A 23614-nucleotide genomic window follows, 5' to 3' on the forward strand; every position below is an offset into this window, starting at 1 on the left:
AGGATCTCAGGTACAATTTAGCACATCACTTTAACTAGATTGTACCCAATGCTACAAAGAAACAGTATTGTTAGCAAAATTCTAATTTACTTATTCATCAAATACTTCAGAGTAGTAATAAGAGGTGTTTTTTTTTCTTTGCTTTAATGAATTCAAAGTGTTGGAACTGTTTCATATTTAAGTTACCCCACTACAATTATCTTCAAAGAGTGCTAAAAAAATTCTCTCTAATGGTGATCATTTTATAGAGTGTTAAAACATATATCGTTTTAGGAAAGAGTTTCATTTCTCACTTTTTAGAATGAGCCATTCAGTGTACTTAAAAGACAAGTAGAATCAGTTAGTAATAGAGTCTTGGTTTCATACCTTTAAGTGAGCAGGAAATAGAAAACAGAGAATAAATAACAATTATTGATACTTTTACTATCACCACAGTCAAGAATTACAAGTGTGTTTATTTACTTGACTCCCAATTGATGAAGTGATGACAGTGGGGGGGGGGGTAGAAAAGCCTTGAATTATAATATAAACATATTTTATGGTATTGAAATTTCTGTGCTTATATCCATTATTATATGTAGAAAACAGGGAGTTTCAAATTTAATAGAAAAATATCTAGTGCTTTTATTTAATTTTTCCAAAGAGAAATCTCCTACATTAAAGAAAAAAAGTCTGATTTTCTACATTATTAACACATTTTTTTGATGATTATAAATGGAAAAATTTGCCAAAATGTTAGGAGTTTGGTGAAAATAACTTACTTTATTTGTAAATACTGAAAGAATATCTTTAAATTAAAAAAATAGGGACAAGTATTCTACACATTCAATAGTTATTCTGTACTAATTCAGATGCAAAAATATTGTCTACCTAATTTTCTTACAGTTATTTCAAACTATGTAATAGTCAAATATGGTGGACTTCCTTTAGGGTTTATAATCTGACATACACAGAATGGAGTACTTATAAATTACCACTATGAAACTCATTTTTAAGTCATCTTAACACATTGTCTTCCTTGTCAATAAAGTGTTCATGTTTAAATTGTCATTGTGTTGATTAAATAATTATAAGACACAGTATAATACAACAATATAAAAATGGAGTTTCTACAGGCAGTTTTGGAACTAACCCCTTATTTTCCCTAACATGCCGTAAATTGTTCAGAGATTTAAATAACAAGGAAATTACAGTATACTTTCACAGAATTTAAATACCCCAAACTCTAGTTCCTTTAAAATGTATTATCAAAAATGTAGCCCTGCTTTTATAACATAATGAAACAATGAAAATAACTTGCTATCTCATCTTGTACATTTCCTATAATATGTAATTACACTTATATTAACAAGTATGATAAGGCTTATGTGTTGTGCTAGATATTCAACCATGTATTTAAATGTAAAACCCCACAAACAAAAGTAAGTTACCTACAAAGTACAATTCCTCAGGGCCTCAAATTCTCTTTGCACTAACTCCCACTGCTTTTTTGCCTGTCAGTCTAATAAAAACAGGTAATTGTACATAATAATTTTTCACTTCCTATTTCTCTCTGGCTTAGTTCTAGATGCTCATGTGATATCACTACCACTGAACAGTCGGATCAACATATTAAGAATGAATAAATGGTCAATTATCAGGGGTTACCTTTATTGTCTGCCTGCTATAGGCAGTTCTCAATTTCTTAAATACTATGTGAAAATTGTTCTATTACAATTTTATTGGAGCACAGAATCCATTCTTCCAAAGAAGGTATATTATCCTACGTAGTTTGTTTCATAAGCCAGATTTCAAATCCTACATAGTCCATAAAGGACTTCTGTTTAAAAAAAAAACCCACAAAAAACATTTACCCAGTGCCATTTGTGCAAATAAGATTTTACATTAATTTTTTAATAACTACCCTTTAAAAACTAAAAATAAAAGCATTTTGATGGAAATCTTTTGAAAGTATTATATATGTCCTCTTGTTTATTAAAAATATCTTGATCAGTATCAACTTTAACAAAAACTTACTATAATCTGCTATCAATAAAAATATGCTAATATCTATTCTGTTTGAAATTAGAAATTTTACAACAATTTGTACCCACACTCTTATAGACTGGATTTTTAAAAAACAGTTTTTCCATTATTTCCTTCATCACTCTTATCACCTTTAGATGATTTCACTGTGCCTACACTGATCAGACCTCAGTCTAGAAAATTTGCTGCTCTACTTTAAGGTAGACTAGCATACAAGCTACAAAACTGGACAGAAGACTGTTTTCAGTGGAGAAAAGAGGCAGGAAGAGAGGGTGTAAGCTTTGAATAGAAAGATAAAGGGTTTTCCCAGTAAACAAAATACAAAATCAACATTGTATAACTCTGTGAAACTTGTGTTCCTTCAGAGAGTCTCTATGTTCCAAATAACTGGGATTGCTGGATATTACTTTCAATCATAACGAACACAATTTTAATACCTTACATATAAGAAAACTCTAATTAAGATGCCAAGAGTACCAAAATTTACAGAAAAAAAAAAAGATGCCAAGAATTAGGTGCTCTGTGTTAAGGCAGAGGAAAGTCCATACCCATTGTCGGCAGTTTTTTGTATTCTATTTACTTGTAGAAACACAACTGTCCAGTTAAGAGATATCATTCATATATTTTACAGTTTATAACACACATTCCAACACATCATTTTTAAAACACAAAATTAACCAAAATTGGTATATTACCCAAATAACTTTCTATCTTCTTTCCTTCCTTCCTTCCTTCGCCCCCCTTCCTCCCTTCCTTCCTATTATCTATATATGAAGAAAGAGAGAGAGAATGAGCACTATATGTTTTAACTTTCTTAATCTGTTGTTTTTATTTTGTTTGTTTTTCTAAAACTGAAGATCAATAGAAGACAAGCCACAGATTGAGAGGATATATTTGCAAAAGACATATCTGATAAAGGATTGTTATCCAAAATATATTTTAAAAAACTCTTAAAGGGAATTCCCTGACAGTACAGTGGTTGGGACTATGCGCTTCCACTGCAGGGGGCACAGGTTTGATCCCTGGTCAGGGAACTGGGATCCTGCAAGCCACGCAGCGTGGCCAAAAAAATAAAAAACTCTTAAAGCGGGCTTCCCTGGTGGCGCAGTGGTTGAGAATCTGCCTGCTAATGCAGGGGACACGGGTTCGAGCCCTGGTCTGGGAGGATCCCACATGCCACGGAGCAACTGGGCCCGTGAGCCACAACTACTGAGCCTGCGCATCTGGAGCCTGTGCTCTGCAACAAGAGAGGCCGCGACAGTGAGATGCCCGCGCACCGCGATGAAGAGTGGCCCCCACTCGCCACAACTGGAGAAAGCCCTAGCAAAGAAATGAAGACCCAACACAGCAAAAATAAATAAATTAATTAATAAACTCCTACCCCAACATCAAAAAAAATTAAAAAAAAAAAAGTCCATTAGCTTTAAAAAAAAAAAAACTCTTAAAGCTAAACAATAAGAAAACAACCCAATTACAAAAGGGGGCAAAAGACCAGAACAGACACCTCACCAATAAAGATACACAAATGGCAAGTAAGTATATTAAGAGGTGTTCAACATGATATGTCATTGGGGAACTGTAAGTTAAAACAATGAGATATCACTATACACCTATTAGACTAGCCAAAATCTAAAACACTGACAATACTAAATGCTGGTGAGGGTGTGGAGCAACAGTAACTCTCATTCATTGCCAGTGGGAATGCAAAATGGTACAGTCACTTTGGAAGACAGTTTGGCAGTTTCTTACAAAACTAAACACACTCTTACCATATGATCCAACAAATCATGCTCCTTTGTATTTGCCCAAATTAACTGAAAACTTATGTCCACACAAAAACCTGAACAGATGTTCACAGCAGCTTTATTCATAATTGCCAAAATTTGGAAGCAATCAAGAAATCCTTCAGTAGGTGAATGGATAAACTGTGGTACATCCAGACTATGGAATATTATTTAACACCAAAAAGAAATGAGCTATTAAGCCATGAAAAGACACATAGGAAACTTAAGTGCATATTACTAAATGAAAGAAAGCAATCTGCAAAGGTTACATTCTGTACGGTTACAACTATATGACATTCCAGAAGAGGCAAAACTGTAAGAAAATAAAAAGATCAGTGGTTGCCAGGGATTAGATGGAGGGAGGAATGAGTAGGTGGAACACAAAGGATTTTTAGGTCAGTGAAACTTCTGTATGATATTACAATGGTGAATAAGTGTCATTAGAAATTTGTCAAAACCCACAGAATGTACAACAACAAGAGTAAACACTAATGCAAACTGAGGACTTCAGGGGATAATGATGTATCAGTATCAATGTGAGTTCATCTACTATAACGAATGTACCACCATGGTGGGAGATGTCAGGATGTCAATGGTTAGGGAAGTCTTGCACGTGTGGAGACGGAGTATGATAATTCTGTGTACATTCTGCTCATTTTTGCTGAAAAAATAAAGTTTACTAATTTAAAAAAAATTAAGGAGCAATTATTGCCAAAGACCCAGACATTTAAACATTCTTGATATTATAAAATATTTCAAAATTTTGAAGGCTTAAAAAACAAGATTACATTTCAATTACTTTATTTTATGATGTATAAAAAACGTAATACATATTCCTTCTGATATGTCAATCTATATAAAAATGATATAGAGATTTAAATGTTGTTGAAATATTATAAAGTAGAAATCAACGTTAGTAGGTAAAACCCTAACTCACTTTAATGAATAGGCTGATATATGCACTGTATGTATCCAGTCTGGAGTTATGATAATACTTTTACGAATTTGGATGTAGTAACTAAAATGGGATAATAACACATAAACATTTACCTTTGGGTCATAATTTTGGATGTAGTAACTAAAATGGGATAATAACACGTGAACATTTACCTTTGAGTCATAATTTTGAAGGCATCTGGGAGGTAGCAGTCTGTATTCTCCATCTGAAATGGGTCAGCGTCACAAATCTTGTCGTCTGTCCGACCATAGTTAGCGCTCTCAATCATGATGACATCACTGCCGGGACAGCGTAGATCTATAGAATAGCCTTCACAGGATAATTCTCTACGAACTAACCCAAATGGTAAAGCTGCTCTGCTGAAACCTTAAAAAAGAAAAAAAAAATAACTCATTTATGAAGTATATTATTTTAATAAGGCATTTTCAAGTAATATGAGTCATGTCTATATCCAAGAGATGTCATACAAAGTATGTTTTTCAAGCCATCATTCATACATTTATTCAATAATTCTCTGGATCTTTACTATGAATCACTAATGTATTATTAAAATTTTAATATATATCTTTAGCTGGATTATTCATCTTTATAAGACAATTTTAAATTACTTTAATAAAATATTTTCTGTATAACCTAGTCACAATCAGAAACTAAGTGGTCTTTTTTTTTTTTTTTTTTTTTTTTTTTTGCGGTACGCAGGCCTCTCACTGTTGTGGCCTCTCCCGTTGCAGAGCACAGGCTCCGGACGCACAGGCTCAGCGGCCATGGTTCACGGACCTAGCCACTCCGCGGCATGTGGGATCTTCCCGGACCGGGGCACGAACCCGTGTCCCCTGCATCGGCAGGCAGACTCTCAACCACTGCGCCACCAGGGAAGCCCTAAGTGGCCCTTTCTGAGTAATCCCAAAGAAGAATGACACATTTGATCAATGGATTTATAAAGAGTGACAAGATATACAAATACAGAATGCAACAATTAATAAAGGAACGGTTTTCATTTATAAATGAAATCAAAGCTCTGCTATACAGGACACTGGCCTTACTTACCCATTTAATGTAGACATATTAATTGCTGTTAATAGAACTATCTTAAAAATACATTTGTCTTAGCGTCTCACAAAATAACTAAGACACTATGACAGTATCATACTTATGGCACAATAACTTATTTCAATTTGTAGACTCTTTACTGAAAACTGACATAAATGAAAGGATTCAGCAGATGGGCATTCAAAGGAGCCAGCACTGCTCCAATCCAGTCCAAAAAGCTGAAACCCCCAAAAGGGGCAAAATTTCTGAGATTCAGTTTTGTCATTTACAAAATGGAGATGAAACATCTATGATGTTATTATTTTTCCTAACTGTGTGACTCTAAAATGAGATAATGTACAGAAAAGCACTTAATAGAAAGTGCTATATGAACCTTAGTATGGTGTATTAGGCGGAATGTAGATAACCACTGTTCCTGAGTGCTATAAAAAAAGATTCCAAATAGAATAAGAAATTAGAATTTTAGGTTTTAATCACGGTTTTCAACCGGGGTCCTCTCAAGTAGTAACAGAGCATAGAACAAAGGTAAAAGCAGAGAAAGCCAAGAACAGCCAAGAACAACTATGTGTGGGAGAAGCAAATCTCTGTGTGCTGGTGTGCTACCTATGGGTTACCTACCATATCAAAACCTTCTACACTGACCCAATTTTTTATTTCAGTTAACTTGTTGCCATCTATAGCGTTTCTTTTATAAAAGACTAGCATTAATTTCAGTATTTTTTCTTATCTCTATCCTTTTAATTACTCTGCATCACATGAGTTATCCCTTATATATCCCTTTTTACTGGAAAAAAAAATGACATTCAGAAATAAACTGTTCCAAGACATTAGCTTCTAAATCGAAGAGCTAGGTTCTGTCCAGGTCAATCTAATGCTAAAACCTGTTCTCTTTAACTATTGCACAATGTCTCTCACTAATACAATAAAATAAACAGTCTCCTGGATAAACATGCATCTTCTTTCTAAAATGCAAATAATCCTGCAAAAGGATTAGTTAGTGGGTTTCACCTTGGTATGATTTAGAAAATCAGCAATTCTCAAACTTGGCTGAGTTCTCAGCTCTACTGAGAAAACTAAAAATGCAATTAGGATGGAGAGAGAAGAAAAGGACACAGCTTAGAGCACAGAAATCTTCAGGGGATTGAGGCAAACGCCAACCTTGGTAGGTTTTCACTAAGAAGATTTATGGTCTTACGAGATTACTAAAAGAGAAGTGCACTATCAATGAAGAAGGAATACAGAAATGGAGCTGGGCAATATCATGACAAACAGTAAAGGGGCCAACCTTTCAACCTTTTCCCAAGTTCATAAATAAACTTTTACATATGTTATTGCTTTCTTCCATTTGCTAATACTGTACTGCTTATACAAGTAATTCAGCTTAAACTAGTATTATATTTGTTTTAAATGAAAATATGCTTTAGGGCTTCAGAAGCAGACACATTTCTGTGGCAAAAAGCTGTGCGAAAATTCAAACAAGTGACATCATATAAAATTTTGGAGCACTGCATATTTTAAAGCCAGAGATGATTTGCAATTATAATACCTTGTAAATCATATTATTAGAGGATATTACAAATATGAGAAAATGTTATTATAAGACTGACTTGGAGCCAAAATTCACAAGTTGTAGTATTTGTCAAAAATATACAATTGATTCTGAAGCACTGCGGTTTTTAACTTGAGCTCCTTAATTTTTGTTGTTGATAGTTTGCAGGATTATAGTTATGGTTCTAAGTGAATTTTCCTCTGCTTTTGAAAGATATTTGAGAAGTTGCAGAAGTCTTGATAATTCAGAGAAAGGACTTTTAAAGCCTTAATATTAGTCATCTGAAAAGGTAAAGTATGGAAAAAGAAAATGAAAAAAAAATAGAAAGATCAGCACACTTTACTAATGTAGTAGATTTCCAATATAGAATTTTCTGAAGAACAGATCATGGTACTTATACTTGCATTGCATAAAACTGAATGAGTTCTTAATGGTGAATGTTGCTTTATTTAATGCTATAATGTTATTGCCTTAAATCATGAGTTCTCTTTCCTAAATTCTTGCTCTCTCACCTCTGTTTCCATTGAACTTTATACTTATGTATAAAACTTTAAAATCGCTTGTTATTACCACATGGTGCTGTGGATATTCATTTTTAACATAAATCTTCCCTGCTAGACTCTAATGATAGTTAGTTATAATTCTAATGCCTAGATTGGTACATGATACATAATTCCAATAACTGCTATCAAACCAAATTGCCAAGCTGAACAACTAGTATCTGTTTAAAACAATATAAATTACAATGCGTTTTCCTCTGTAATTATCTATTTCCTTTGGCAGTGAAAACAAAGAGTGAGCATTAAGAAACAGATAAATACTTAATAATCAATAAAATTGTTATATCCTCAAAAAAGAAAAAAATGTTTAAATTCTGTCAATTTATTATTTTCTAGGTACCACTGGGGTTCATTAGTGTTTCTCACAAAGAGAGATGTTTATGAACCTTCCTTTATTTAAATCCTGTGTTTCCAACTGGATATGGAGATATATATATATATATATATATATATATATATATATATATATATATATATCCATATAAAACAAATACGAAGAAAAAAATAAAAAGTAAATATTGTAGTAGCTAATATTTACATAGCAATTACAATGTTTTAGATACTGTCCAAACTGCTTTTTATGGATCACCCTTTTTATGATCAGCAGCATCATCAACAACTATCAACACAACAAAAAACAATGGAGTAGTTAACTGTAACAATACCAATTTACAGAGTATGAAACAAAGCATTAAATAGTAAGTAATTCAGGGTCTCAAGGATTACTGTGAGTTAGATTCTAACGCATGCAGGGTTCTCAGATTCCAGAGCCCATGCTTTTAGTAATGGCCATGAACAGAAAGGGATTCTGTGACTTCTCAAGCCACCGTGTTGATAATACAAACAAGATTAACTATAATTTTTCATACCATCTGAAATTCACCAAAAAATGTTAGTGAATTTGACAGGAAACAATTATTTTAAAGGTTCACACAACATATAGATAATGATGAAAATTGTATTTGTGGAAATGTAGCGATGTGTGCCATAAACTTATTAAGAGAGCAAAATCTATACTGTTCAAGTATGAACATACAGAAAGAGTACTGGACAGTACAGGTGTCTGGATCAGCCTTGTGAACTTGGCTAAGTCATTTTATTTTTCTGGGTTTTAATTTCTTTTTCTGAAGAATTAAAGTCATTTCAAAGTCCTATCAAATTTCACCAATCTATGATTCTAAACAGGAAAGCTCCTTTTAATCAGGTATACATGCTATTCTAACATTTTCAAGTGGTCAACAATTAAGACATTTGTTGCTCTATTTCTTTAAAATATAAACATATGAGAATGTTAGCATGGATGGACTATGGCACAATAATGTAGACTGTATGGTACTGCCAAGAAAATTCTCAAAAGTACATGGATGAATTAGTCAGGATTCATACAAATCACAAGCAGACAATTTTCTGGATTAACTATTTTAACCAAAGACTTACTTGAAGGGAGAAAATAAACACAGGCCAATTATTAAATCAAGAGGAAAACCTACATAAACTTTTTTTTTTTTGCTTCCTAAGTTTTATTCAAGAACTCATAGAAAATTATTACAGATAACTGAGTTTTAATCCTCATCTTCCTCCTCTTCTGCATCTTGATTAATCTAGAAGTAACACAGTTCGTAACTCTCTTTGCTGTTAGTAACTACGCATAACCAGTCACATAGATTATTCTTCTTCAAATATTTTTTTGGTGATATATTTCAAATACCTTTTGGAAAAAGTCACCTCAGAAGTTACAGTAATCTTGCTTTGCTTCTTTCGACTGTTACAATACCTCCACCAAGATTCCCAGCTTTTCCATTCACTTTGATTCTCTCCTGAAAAAACTGCTCAAGATTGGCAGCATCCATGATTCCATTTTCTACAGGATGGGTACAGTCAAGAATAAACTTCAGGACCTGCTTCTTTTTTTTTTGCCCCCCTTCGCCACAAGCTTTATCATGGGCGCCATGGCAGCAGCGGATGGCAGAAAGCATAAGTTTTTAAGAAAAATGTAAATTGTTATGCTTTCTTTGGCCACTTCTCCCCTATTTTCCTGAAAACTTCAAGGGGTATGGCTTCAAACTCTTCCACCAGCAATGGGACTTCAAAGAAGTTTGGAAAGTCTTAAATAAAACTATTGCAATTAATATTAATTTTTAAAATTCAACATTTCACTAAGTAAATCTTATGAAAAGTCAGAACAAAACTTATTCCTAAAAACACTTATTTACAACTGTATTTATATCACATTAATGACTTACTATACTGAGTCACAGGAAGAACTCATCACAGGTATCAGTACCATTTCTTTTTTTTTTTTTTTTTTTTTTTTTTGTTTTTTGCGGTATGCGGGCCTCTCACTGTTGTGGCCTCTCCCGTTGCGGAGCACAGGCTCCGGACGCGCAGGCTCAGCGGCCATGGCTCACGGGCCCAGCCGCTCCGCGGCATATGGGATCCTCCCGGACCGGGGCACAAACCCATATCCCCTGCATCGGCAGGCGGACTCTCAACCACTGCGCCACCAGGGAGGCCCAGTACCATTTCTTAATTGCACTTTCTTCCTTTGTACACGAATTCATCCTTAATTGTTTAATGGCACATTTTTCAGGACTTTCTTTAAAATCACTGGCTAAGAGTATATGACTGACTCCCAAATATGACTTTGCATCAGAGTCATCTGCTAAGTTTTTTTTTTTTTTTTTTGCGGTACGCGGGCCTCTCACTGTTGTGGCCTCTCCCGCTGCGGAGCACAGGCTCCGGAGCACAGGCTCAGTGGCCATGGCCCACGGGCCCAGCCTCCCACGGCATGTGAGATCTTCCCAGACTGGGGCATGAACCCCTGTCCCCTGCATCAGCAGGCGGGCTCTCAACCACTGCGCCACCAGGGAAGCCCTGCTAAGTATTTTTTAAAAGACATATCTGCAAGCCCAAATCCAGTCCTACTGAATCAGAGTATCTGGGTTCAGATGAAGGTAGGATATCTGTACTTGGGGAAGAAAATTTATTTATTTGCAACACACTGATACAATAACTAAGACATGCCAAGAATTTCTCCAAGGCCCTTTAAAATAGGTTTTCTCTATTACATATTTGTTAAGTCGTCATCATATTTCCTCTTAATTCTCTAATATAGTTTTACTTTAATCTTTGAACATATTCATAATGGCCACTCTGAAATGTTTATCTGCTAAATCTAACATCCAGGCCCACAACAGTGGCAGTTTCTATTGAATGTTTTTCCTCCTAAGTATGGGTCAACTTTCCTGTTTCTCTGCATTAGCTTGCAAAGTTTTTGTTGTTGTTGAAAACTAGACATTTAAAATAATACACTGTTAGCCACTCTAGATTCCTTTCCCCTGAGAATTGCTGCTGTTGTGATATTTTCTTTTTAGCATTCTGACTGAATTTAATCTGCTGACTCTGTCTTCCCCTGTACTTTGCAGCTGCTGTGTGTCTCTGTTCATTGTTGTCGTTGTTATTTTAATTCTTATTTTTATTTTCTAGCTTGACGTCCTAGGGATCACACCTGTCTCTGCATAGCTTAGTGATCAGCCAATGATTGAGCAAAGACAAACCATGAACCCATAATAAGGTCTCCACCCTCTGCTGATTGATCTGTATGTTAGGGGGAGTTCAAAGTTCAAGCAGTTTTCAAGTCAGCCTTGGTTATTTACTTTCTGCCACGTCCCCTCGCATCTCCTCTGCTCTGTGTGTAGCTTCTCAGTCAGTCAAGAACACAGAGAACGTTTGGCTCTTTCATTTCCAAGGTTTCCTGGTTATGTTTCAGACTGGCACTCAGTCTCCCCACCTGGGACCACACCCTCAGGTTAGCAAGAGCTAGGGGTCTTCCCCATCTGTTTTCCACAGTGTTTACTACTTTTACGGACAACACTGCTGGGCATGGGTTTCCACACTCTACTCTAAATCAAGCCAACTCTCCCTGGCAGCTCAGTCACAGATTTTCAAGGCCAGCCTTGCTCTGACTAAACTAACCACAATGACATAGCCAAAGAGTGCAGGGTGCGGGGAGAAGCAGCCCCAGGCTAGAAGGCTTTAAACTTGAACTGTGTGTACCAAAAGTTCCATCAGCTTTTTTTTTTTTTTCTTTTTTTTAAGAAATCGTTCCCAATTTCTTATTTGGCTCTGGTTAATTGCTAGAGCCCTAAAATGGTGGTTGTTGACAATTTTGTTCAGTTTTATACTTGCTTGGGGGAAGAGGATTTGCCACCCTCTTCACCCCATCATCACTAGAAGTCCCTCTGAGGACTTTACAAATATATACTGACTACAAATCCTCATAACAACCATATGAGATACATATTTATTATTATCACTATTTTACAAAGGAAGAAATTGGGGCACAGAAAAATTGTTTTCCAAAATCACACATCCAATAAGAATGAAATCAAGGTTTGAAACCTAACACTTCAGCTCCCAAACTCGTGTTTTTCAATGTTACTTTAATGCCTCTCCAAATGATGATGACACTTATCAGCAGGGTGGGGACCCCTGTTGTACAGAATGTAGTTAGGGTGTACTGGGTGCCTCTAGTCCTAGAGGAACAAGGGCAAGAAAGGAAATAGTTGTCTGATGGTCAAGTAGTCAATGAAATTGTTCAGTCAACATAATCAACATAAAGAAATGCCCAAATTAAAGCTCTTTAATCACACTATTACTATGACATTTATTCTAAGCTGTACTTTCAGTATATTTCTATTTCAACAAAGAAAAAAAAAAGCATCTCAACAAACAAAGTGTAATCCAATCCATCTGACAATCGAAGAAAAAACTTGCGGGAGGCTCTGTGAGCAAAAAATCAATGTTGCAGCTTTGTGCTGTGCAAATGTGAACACTGCCAAATAGTGGTGCTTAGAGTAAAATGAACTGTTTTGCTCCGTTTTCTCCACTCTGAACAAATGACTTTGAAGACACTTTTTCCCTCCCAAGCTATAAAATGTCAAGCAATAACTCTGTGCTTTAGGCTAGTGATTGGAATAAACACCTCTTGTCAAGAGGTGCAGTGACTTAGGACTGAAATCTTTCATATTCAGGGAATAACTCCTAATAAACAGATGCACTGCTATGAGATGGGAATTTGTAAGACCAGCATTGGAATTCTAACATTGGATTTCACATCATTTATGAGCATTTTTGCAAGAAAATATGCTACTCTGGCAATAAATAGTATACTGCTATAAGTTTATGCCTGTGGTGGACTTCAAACTCTTGTAGGAACATTTTGCTTTTCTAACATTGTCTCCCTCAGTCTGCTCTTTGGACATTTCTGTAAAATCATACATTCCAATAAAAGACTTCTTTTTAAGCTATAATATAAAAACTTCAACTTTTCTGGTACTGTTTTCCTTAATTACTTTGAACTGAACCCTGTCATGTATGCCCTGCTCATGCCAGATAGGGTACCAGTAAGCACCACTCCTTTTGATTATCATGGTCCTCTATGGGACTGAGGCTGTGACTTCAAGCTCTACAGAAACATTAACTCAGACCATCGTCTATTACCAGTGATAGAATATGAAATCTCTGATTTACTCCTGTTTATGTATGCTAATAAGATTTCTTCCTAAAAGGGAAATAAGAAAAATACTTAATGAGGAGGGGGGCATGATTTCCACCAGGCTGAACTCTAGTTTAGAAGCTTCCAGAAAACGTATTTCCATTTCATTTTAATGTAGGTGAAAAGTCAGTGCCCAGAGTAAACCTAAAAGATAAATTATTTCACTAATAGTTCAACTTTTTCAATTTATCTCTGCATATTCATGAGGTTATTATAACAAAAATTTTAAAATCAAAGATGTATGATAAAACTTACCTTCGTATACTAAAAGGCAGTATGTTAAAAACTCATTCCATTTAAGCTTGCAGAATGTCACTCTATTGTTTTAGTTACTCTATTAGTCCATTTTAAGAGATAGCTTTATCAATCAAACTCTAAAATATCTAATGTTTTGTGTTCATTAACATATAACTCTTTAACCTGTCAGTATTATGTGAGGAGCCTAAACCATGGCATGTGCACAGTAAAAAAAACTACTTTCACCTTTGAACTTGTGTTCATGCCAAGAACAAAGAAAATATAAAGGAATGCAATGTCATTTTCCAGCACCCTGGCCTTGAAAATGTAGCAATTTGTGTGTTAAGTAAACTTGGTTAGCATGAAACACAAATCAAATCCTTACAAAAATATAAAGTTCTTGCAAAAGAAAGTGTTCAAACAATTTAAGGTCATGTAACTAACTACAAAATAGTCAACTCACCATATATGTGTGACATGTCTTAGCTTCTTGTGTCTCTGGTTTACAAAACACTTTTTTCTATCTTGGATGTATTTTAAATTATGAAGCACTTCAAACAAAAAAATTTTTAGAAGAATGTTTACAGTTTCAAGTAAGATCAATTTATACACAAAATACTAAGATTTACATTGGAATACACAAAAATTCCTAATAAATAAATACATGATAAAAAATTAATACATAATTAAATCCAATTACATAAACAGCAAGGGAAAAAACTTTACCTCTGTGATTTGTTAAAAAGAACAAAATTCTGGACACTTTGGACACTCAAAACGTAAAAATATACTGCAAGAATGCCATCAGCTATTAGGTTCAAATATGACTACTCCTGAAAAGCCTCTCAATATTTTAAGGAGAAAGTATGCATTATAAGTCCTTCAAAACATTTGGAGATTAAATTCCTTATTAGAAAGAAATTGATCTCTCCCACTTAAAAACCTGTAAATTATCTGGCAATGATTAATAATTCACAAGTGCCATTAAAATATAGCAATTTAAAAGTTATAAATTACTCTCAGTTTAATACTGAACTTTAAAAGAAAAATTCCTGGTAAGCATGTCTATTAAGAATAATATATGCCACAGACAGATGCTTTTAATAGTCTCAGCATATAGCTAGCTATAACTTCTTGAAAGTTCACAAACATACAATACTTTCATTCTGATCTACTTTTAAATATTAGTGAATTTTGTATTAAGCCTCAATATTACCCTTACTACTCAGTGCCTATGCCCTCTGCACAGGATGTTCTACTCGTTTTTCTCTTAGGAAACAATTATTCTCCAAAATCCAGTTCAAAGCTTCCCTAACAATGGGGAATGAAGAACCTGAGCTCAGGTTTGGGTCATCTATTTTCTTTCTTCCAATAAATATTTATGAGTGCCTACTATGTGCCTAGCACTCTTCCACACACTTGGAATATAACAGTGAAAAAAATGACAATGATCCCTGTGTCTGGGTAGCTTCCACAGGGAGTGAGTTCTCCTTGAGGAAAGATATCATGCACCATTACAATGCCAAGCCTGATAAAGAGTCAGTTTACAGTGGTCTCTTTATAGTGGACATAAAATAAAGACATGTTAAAACAATAGGTGTAGGAATGAAATGAGTGCATGATCAATTATGAGCTCCACTATCAGAGCAGGCAACATGTTCTTTACTTATGTTCCTCTCCTACTGAACGCTGAGCGGCTGAATAGAAAGAAGTGAAGTTTATTTATTTTTGTATCCTCAGTTTCCAACACAGTGAATGGTACATAGTCAGCAATCACTTTTTGCTTCATTTTATTTTATGCATTATTTTATACCTTAATTCCTTGTACAAAAAATTGTCAAATATACCCAAGATGAAGATGTTTTTATACAGGGGGAGAAAACACACACACCACAATTTTATCTTTTTATATATGTTAGTTTTAAAGTTTCTAGTTTTGAAGTTTAAGCTATGTACATTATCAGGAAATGTTGTATTTAAAACATTTTATGTCAGGAGATAAAAACTATATATATAAATGTAACAAAGATGACATCTTCACCAGAGTCTCCAAATCAGTGGGACTCAACTATGAAATGTGCCCTTAAAAGACTGACCACCTGCTAGAGTTAAAAATCATCCAGGAGTTGTGGTCATTGGTCATGTAAAAGCATCACAAAAACCAGGATAGCAACTTTAGCACTCCCCTTTTTCTTCCCTCAAGGAAATAGTAAACACTTAATATTTATTTATTATTTATTTATTATTTAATATTAATGTTAATATTTATTATTTTTAATAACTAGTTAAAACCAGTTTAGCATTAAGAAGTTGCTACTGGAAATGCAATTTCTCAAGTCATTTACATTGCACTATCAAATCAAAATTCATAAGTAATTCTGTGTAAAGTATTCACTGACAACAACAACAAAACTAGAGAATAATCACAGAATAAGTAAGAAAATAATTTCATCGTCTCTTCTGGTACAACAATTTATTTCTACTTCCACACTGATTATTTACTATAATCTTCTAGCAATTTTATGATTATTATTTTTATTACCCTTCCTGTTATCAGAAATTCCATTACCTCCCCTCACCCACCCAACCTCAGAACATATGTTCTTAAAAGCGGTTAAACAAAGCAACAACACAAAAATATGAGTCTTGTTCCTTCATCCAGTGGCTCACCCCAGGCCATACTGGCTAAAGGATTCTATTCCTTTCCTGTCACGTTATTAGTCTGACAAATACAACTACCTAGGAGTGGAGACCTCATTTAAAGTATTCCCCAGGCAGGTCTCCCAGATCAGAAAGTCAAAATTCAGATTCTAAGTCTTTTTGTTAATATCTTGTATTCAAACATAAACAATATGAAAAAAAAAACCAGCCCCCCAAAAAACTATTAACCATAATTTCATTTTTTAAAAGGTACATTTAAGTTGAATCACAAGAGGGACAACAATGTATATAAGACTTCCATGTCAATTAACTTTTATTTGGTAACAATGAACTCTAAAGATGTTAATTTACCAGTGTTACAACCGTCTTCCTCATTAAAGGCGTCTATAAGGGGGCCAATTAATACCAATTCTAAAACTTACTTAACTACACAGAAACTGCAGGAAACCACCCACTCATTTCTCTCTTTCCCGAACAGCAATCCAAAGGTAATCACATTCAACTGCTGACTCAAACAAGTGTCCTAGAAGGGAAAGGCATTATATCTCCACATACATTCCTATGAGATATTTATTTCTCACTTCAGGTAGGAAAGATTAGCACAGCCTGAAACCAGTCTCAACTCTTATCTTGACTTTTCACAAACTGTTACCCCCGCTAGCTAACCACTAACACTTCGATCACTTAAAACATGTCAGGCATTTAACCTTTTCCCCACCGAAGAAGGGAGAAATTTCATGTTTTTCTTCCTACATGCCATAAAAGGCACTCTTTCCCTAAAACCTCAAATGACTTTAGGAAGTTAGGGCTTTTTAAAAAAAAAAATTTATTTAACTGAACACACTAATACTATCGAAGATGACGCAAATGCTTTTCTGCTAGAAGTGAGAAGGCATCTTCCAATAGGGTTGTAGAAAGAGAAATTCTTACTGAGGTCCTTTCCCATCTCAAAAAAATAACTCATGAGACCAAAGGTGACTTATTTAGTTTCCTCCCTTTTCCCCAAAATGATGCTTAAAATTTTATTCTAAGTTATACGACAGGGACTTCCCTGGCAGTCCAGTGGTTAAGACTGCACCTTCCAATACAGGGGGTGCGGGTTTAATCCCTGGTTGGGGAGCTAAGATCCCATATGCTTCGTGGCCAAAAAAAACCAAAACATAAAACAGAAGCAATATTGTAACAAATTCAATAAAGACTTTAAAAATGGTCCACATCAAGAAAAACTTTAAAAAAATAAATTAAAAAAATAAATTATACTACATACATGGAATTTCTGAAACCCCAAACTAGACTGTAACTACTAAGATGTAACTTTCTTTATAAATAAAGGCTATTTTTTTATCTCATGAACAAGTTGTAAAGGTAAATTTCTAAGATATACAGAGCTATTGGAGTAACTAACCAAGTGGGTAATAAGATCTATAAAACAAAAATTAAAAGATTTACTCCAGTGAACACTGTACTACTGTGCTGTTACATTTTTCAATGCTCCTGGACCAATTAAAAAAACTGCAAAATAAATGAAACCAAATGCAGTCATGAACCCATTTTTGTGAACTTCAATTCAAAATGCAAACTCAAAATAATCAAAACCACCTCCAAATGGAAAACAGCATTTCAAAGTTATCTTTTACTAACATCTTTGGCAGCCCCACCTAAACACATTTATTGCTCATTCATTCATCCAATTGTATTTGTGTCCTTAGCACATACTAATTTCTCCACCAGGCTATTCTGAGATAAGCCACAGAAACTCATAATTCCCAAAAACAAACAAAAAAAAAAAAAAAAAAAGGAGAGAAGAAACTTGAAATTCTCAAGTTGGAGGCAACTCCACCACTTCCACAAACTACAGAAAGCCCACTCAATGACAGAAGTTCTCCCTAACAAAAGAGATGACGTATAGAAGTATTCTACTGCGATACTCTGAGTGAAAACAGAAACTGCTTCCCCAAATGGTATGAAGGTTATCATATAATTCCTTAAATGACAATATAATGACCTTGATTTCATGGGTGGTTTCAGTGTTATTATTTTTGCATTGTGATGTTGAGGTTTGTTCAATTTTTGATGAAAAGATGAGGTTTTAAAGAACACACTCAAACTATTCTCAAATCTGTGTCGCCAGAGCATCAGGGAGGGAGGTGGAGGTGGGAGAGATAAGTTTAACCTGACATTGCACGGCGAAAATGTTGCCTTAAAAAACAAACAGTACGACCTGCCTGCAGTTAAAATTTTATCCTTTCTTGTATTTAACTGCCAAGTTGAACATCAAGAGAACAAGAAAAAGCACGGTAGCAGATCCAAGTGTATAGAGCCTGCCCTTACATACACAGCCCAGTGTCATCTTTCATATTTGCCTTGTATAGGTACCAACAGCGCAGAGGCAACAGAGCAGTTCCAACTTCTGGATTCAGACATTCTAATGAATTATAAGGAATTGTAAGGAAAAAAGGCTCTTAGGAACCCTGTTTCAGCCCGTGTTGCTATGTCTCAGTGTACTACTCTAATGTCCCTTCCCTCTACTTTAACTCAGGTGTCCCCAACCCCTGAGCGGCGGACCGGTACACGTTAGGAATCGGGACGCACAGCAGGAGGTCAGCAGTGGGCGAGCGAAGCTTCATAAACTGCCGCTCCCCATCGCTCACATTACCTCCTGAACCACCGCCCCCCACCCCCATCCGTGGAAAAACTGTCTTCCATGAAACCGGTCCCTGGTGACAAAAAGGTTGGGCACCGCTGCTTTAAATGTTTATTTCCCTTTACAACCTCAAATACTTTAAATTTTACCCTTATGAAGCTGAATGTTGCCAGATAAAAAAGCTCCCTTACTATAAAAAAAGAAGAAGAAAGGCTTGATAAGAGTCTCAAAAACAAGTGCTTCTTATCAGAAAATGAGAGTAAGTTTAGGTGAATCTGATTTATAATGACAACAGGCATGTTTCAGAAAATTACATCTCCCAAGATAAACTGTCTAAACAAATACCAGGAAGTTTAAATACTTTATATAAGATGTACTCACAAATCATGAGTATCAATTTCAAAGTACGTGAAAAAAAAAAAAACAGGAAAATGAAATAAACATAAGTAACAAATAAACATATACAATGCTCAATTTAATTGGTAAGAGCAAAAGGAGGCAAAAAATTAAAATATGATGAAATTTTCTCCTATCAAATTACCAAATATCTATCTGTTTGAGTATTGTAAAACACACAGCCTCATATATTTCTAAGATTACAAACTGATACAATATTTCTGAAAAGACTCTTACCAAATTTCTTTTATAAATATATGTTCTGAAAAGAATCCAACATTTGACAGATTTAGATAAAAAGACATTGATAATGATGTTTGAGACAAACTGAAGAATCAAAATAGTAAAATGGCTCAAAAGTACATTGATAAAATAGAATGATACAATCCTAATAAAACCATATTATAAATAATAAGTAATAATAAATATTATAAATAATAATTTAATAAATAATATTTAGTGATTTGGGAATGTATTCTTAGAGAATTATGCAAAAGAATATATACATGAATATATAGGGAAAAAAAAGAAACCCAAACCCTTTTTTGGGATAACAGTGACCAGCTCATCAAAACCAACTGGGCTCAGCAATCGGGGAGGTGATGAAAACTGGCCATCAAAACGGAGGTACCAAGAAGCAGAACTTGGGTTAAAGGGAGCAAGTGAACAAAACGGCACTCTTCCAAGTAGGATAATGAAATCCTATTCCCCTTTTGGGGAATGATCTGAAAATATACCATCTCTCATCCTGAGAATCAAAGTGTTTCCTAGACCTTCCTGGTTCCGAGCTACCGGACTCTGCACACCAGATGCCTATGTGGACAAGGTGGTTTTTCCCAAAGACTGGCTATATCCCTACTCCTTACATCAATTCCCTCATTGCATCTGAGCTACATTTTCCTGGGGTGGTCTGTGCCCAAACACACTGACTCAATAAGGAAACAAATATTTTGCTAAAGCAAGGCCTGTCTCCTATAGATTACATGAGTTTTTCCTACTCCCCACCTCTTCCAACTCATAATGACCTTCTTGCTGTTTGCTGCAAGTTTCCCCCAACTCAATCCAGGCTTCTTACCAGCACATCCCATGGTTGCCACTTTGCTTTTTTTTTTTTTTTTTTTTTGCAGTACATGGGCCTCTCACTGCTGTGGCCTCTCCCGTTGCGAAGCACAGGCTCCGGACGCACAGGCTCGGCGGCCATGGCTCACGAGCCCAGCCGCTCCGCGGCATGTGGGATCCTCCCGGACCGGGGCACGAACCCGCATCCCCTGCATCGGCAGGCGGACTCTCAACCACTGCACCACCAGGGAAGCCCCACTTTGCTATTGTTTGTGTTAACCCTTACATGTTGAAAGGTGAGTGAGCGATCTATTTCTATGGAATTAACTATTTATATAAAAGAAAGAAGCAAATGATACCTGTGATATCAAGGTGTTACGTAGGAAATTCCAACAATTTATTTTTTCATACAACTTATTAAAATGTATAGTTAATCTGCTTACACTATGGAATTGAGTAATAATTTATTCATAATCTAAAATATAATACATGTGTACCTGCTTTTGCAACTTTCTGCATGCCATTCTCTCCACTCAGAATTCTCTCCTATATGCTCAGCTTCAGGGCCTCCCTCCCATTTAAGTCCTCAAAAGCTCCCTTCTCTTAAAACCTTCCCTAGCAGAAGATACAGCATAAAACTATCATGGAACTAACAAAAACCAGACTTGATTCAAGACAGGATGATACTTTTGCACTTATACAAATTATGCGCATAAGACTGTCCAAATCACGCTAACAAATGTTAGGTTTTTCAAAGAAAAGTAATGTATTGTCAAAGGAGAAGAGCATTAAAGGAGGGGTCACTGGTTATCACAGTGCCCCACATGCACTGCTCTTGTACAGTGAGTCTTACTGAAAAGGCAAACAGTAGAGCCAGCACATCCAGATTCCAAAGGATGCCCCAAGAATGCAGAGACAAAGAACCACTCCTGCCCTTTAGAGAGATGCTCTCTCCATCTCCCTGGTGATGTGGACTTCTGACTTCCAGTGTCTGCTCTACTCTGCAACAGTATTCCGTAAGCTTGTCAACCACATTCACTTGTAGAAAAGTACCCACTTATATCCCATAGGCTGGCTAATTTGCTTGTTTCCTGTGTGCTTTAAAACCTAGTTGTTGGGAGGCTGCACATATATCTTGAAAGTCTTAGTCTTCTGGAACAAAAAGTCTTATTTCTAGGAACTTCTTAACCACAGGCGATTTGGTAAAACTCTGTATTTCAGTTTCTTTCTCTGTAAAATTAGGATAATAGCTCCTATGTCTCACAGGGTTTTGTGAGGAGTAAGTAAGTAACTACATGTAAAGTATTCAGAAGAGTGCCTGACAAAGTAAAGTACTCAATTTTGTCAACATACTTTTCTTAAAAAGTGTTGCATTTGACACCTGTTCATAAGCTCTGGGTTCCATCTTCGGTAAACTAAGGAAACAGCCTAATTGGCTAAATTATAAACCAGATATAATTGAATAACTCATTATATGTAGATAATTTGCAGATAATGAAATCGTAATTATAGGTAGTGAGAAATAAGCTAGTCCCTGTTGTTCCCATCTGTCTCTCCTATATGTTCTTTGAGGGCACAAAGTTCCTTTGCCAACTGTGTGTGTGTGTGTGTGCGCAGGCACAGTACACTAGTAAATAGGTCAGGAAAAGGGACCATGACTTGCAAGGATTTAGAATATTCTAGACATAGTGTACATTATCTCAATCATCACTAAGATTTAGCTGAATCCACAGAATCCTGGCTGTTTAGTGGATTCTTCCATCCCTTTTTAAGATTAGAAACAGGAAAAACCTCCTCGGACGAGTTTTCTCCGAAGCTATCCCACCTCACCCCCTGAACTGTGTCATAATTGTGAGAATACGTCCATGGACACTCTCTGCACTATCACATGGTTTCAAACGTATCTGTTTAGATGTCTCTCCTTTTAAGACTAAATAGTCCTTGAAGGCAGGAATGGATAGTTATTCCTGTTTTTATCCCAAGCATCTAGCACAGTGTCTGGTTATGTGTAATAAGCACTTAATACATATGTCATGTTAATTTTACAGCTCAGAAAATGGAGGCTCTGGGGTGTTTATCCAAGGTCACATTATTACAAAAGGAATATGAAGACTGGCCTTAATGCTCCTCTCACTATACCATGGTACCTCTGTCAAGTCCTATCAGTAGTTATTTTTGAGCTTCGAGGCCACTTCACGTCAGCACCTTTTTAGCTTATTTTACCACGGGCATCACTGCAATTCTAAAGAAATCCCTCAAAACCTTTCCTAGGCACTTAAAATAAACCCATCAAATGCACATTAAAGTGACACATTAATAAATTTTGGCATAGATTTTCCAGAGGTTACATTACTTGTTTTGTAAACTATGTGTTTGAATACATAATTCCCTCACTTAGTAACACTTTCGTGTGTTAACACAAGTCGAAATTTTATTTGGAAATCTGATAGGCAAAATTTCAAAGTCAGCCAAAGGTTAGTAACAGACATTTTAATGATGAAAACTTCATTACATGTAACATTATTACAATGTTTTCTGAGCATTCAGATGTCAACATTTTTTATTACCCAAACCAAATGATCGAAGACTATAAAAAACCTCTGTAGGGTTCAAAAGAAATAGACTAAAAGGTTCTGTGTCCTGGTCTATTGCCTTGTTCACCTATGCTTTCAGTGTCCAGCACAAAGGCAGTCTGTTGAATAAATTAATCCTCTTACCAAAATTCCATTTCATTATGTCTGAGGAAACATGCTTGGCCACACATTACTTTGTAATAAGTGTATATTGGAAGTCTGTATGGATGTGCCCTCTGGAAATTGGAAAGAGAGAGATCGTGCTACATGAGGAGCCACAGACTGTTTTCTTAAGCCATACAGAACACAGCAGAGTGTGCTTTCTGGAGCTGGAAAACAACCGCTTATATTTTTAGGTAGGGGTTGTCATCTTTCCTAGACCCCTATATCTTAATCTCCTATATTTCACTAACAATTTTACCTGAACCAAAATAACCAGATGTTACCTACTGTTTCCAAATATTCTCACCATTCACTTTTTCACACTCAGTATGTGTTAAATGTTATATGATCTGCAAAAATGGGATACCATGATGTCAAAAATCTAACGCCAATAACTTC

The 23614-nt window shown here is 35.5% G+C and overlaps 1 protein-coding gene and 1 pseudogene across 11 annotated transcripts in view; both read right to left on the reverse strand.

Moving 5' to 3' along the window:
* Positions 1–23614, reverse strand: part of ADGRL2 (adhesion G protein-coupled receptor L2) — a 180047-nt gene that overhangs the window by 75884 nt on the left and 80549 nt on the right. For all 10 annotated transcript variants that reach the window (XM_081225984.1, XM_081225981.1, XM_081225979.1 and 7 more), the window contains exon 3: positions 4920–5133. In XM_081225984.1, the coding sequence (XP_081082110.1) occupies positions 4920–5133 (214 nt within the window). The remainder of the gene's footprint in view (positions 1–4919; positions 5134–23614) is intronic.
* On the reverse strand, positions 9489–9877 carry LOC308612368 (large ribosomal subunit protein eL22-like; annotated as a pseudogene). Its single transcript has one exon. The product of its transcript is annotated as a large ribosomal subunit protein eL22-like (transcript).

This window comes from Mesoplodon bidens (genome assembly GCF_964165515.1).
Source record: "Mesoplodon bidens genome assembly, chromosome: 2".
NCBI lineage: Eukaryota > Metazoa > Chordata > Mammalia > Artiodactyla > Ziphiidae > Mesoplodon > Mesoplodon bidens.